Source organism: Chlorella variabilis (assembly GCF_000147415.1).
Source record: "Chlorella variabilis unplaced genomic scaffold CHLNCscaffold_5, whole genome shotgun sequence".
Lineage (NCBI taxonomy): Eukaryota > Viridiplantae > Chlorophyta > Trebouxiophyceae > Chlorellales > Chlorellaceae > Chlorella > Chlorella variabilis.
Window position 1 is genome coordinate 1,986,858 of NW_005435083.1, and position 564 is coordinate 1,987,421.

At 68.4% G+C, this 564-nt stretch overlaps 1 protein-coding gene across 1 annotated transcript in view; it reads left to right on the forward strand.

Moving 5' to 3' along the window:
• Positions 1–106: 106 nt before the first annotated feature.
• Positions 107–564, forward strand: part of CHLNCDRAFT_143270 (hypothetical protein) — a gene marked incomplete at both ends in the record, with an annotated part of 1,174 nt that continues 716 nt past the window's right edge. Inside the window, 2 exons of the mRNA XM_005849627.1 lie at positions 107–116; positions 326–439. Of these exons, the coding sequence (XP_005849689.1) occupies positions 107–116; positions 326–439 (124 nt within the window). The remainder of the gene's footprint in view (positions 117–325; positions 440–564) is intronic.

Below are 564 nucleotides of genomic sequence, written 5' to 3' on the forward strand. Positions count from 1 at the left end.
GAAACTTCCTGCACATGATGTTTGCGGGTGGGTGGGTGGGCGCCCCTGCCCGCGCGGGATGGCTGATGTTTGCGGGGGAGGGGGGGGGTGACGCTGCCTGCGCAGGATGCTTGCGGGTGGGTGGGCGCGTGCTTGCGGGGGCCCACAAAAGATAATCAATAGGTTTTGATAGGCTGGGGGCTTGGGGCCCGGCGGCGGCTGAGGAGTCGGGGCGGGGCGCAGGCCGCTCTCGCCGGGGGCGGTGCGAGCTTGCGCACCACGCTGCTGGTACACTTAGCTCTTGCGTGCCTTCCTCACCACAGCACGCCCGCGCGCCGCCCTGCAGTACCATCTGAGCGGTACGAGGTGGACCCCGAGCTGGCCAAGGCGCTGGAGATCATCTTCATCCTGCACCTCGACCACGAGCAGAACGCATCCACGTCCACCGTGCGCACGGCAGGTGAGGGAAGCGGGCGCAGGAGGTGGGAGGTGGAGGGGCGGGCAGGTGTGATGGGTGGCAATGGTGGCGGCGCATGGAGGCTGGAGTGTGTGGGCTCGAGCGTGTGGTGGGGAAGCGTCACCGCC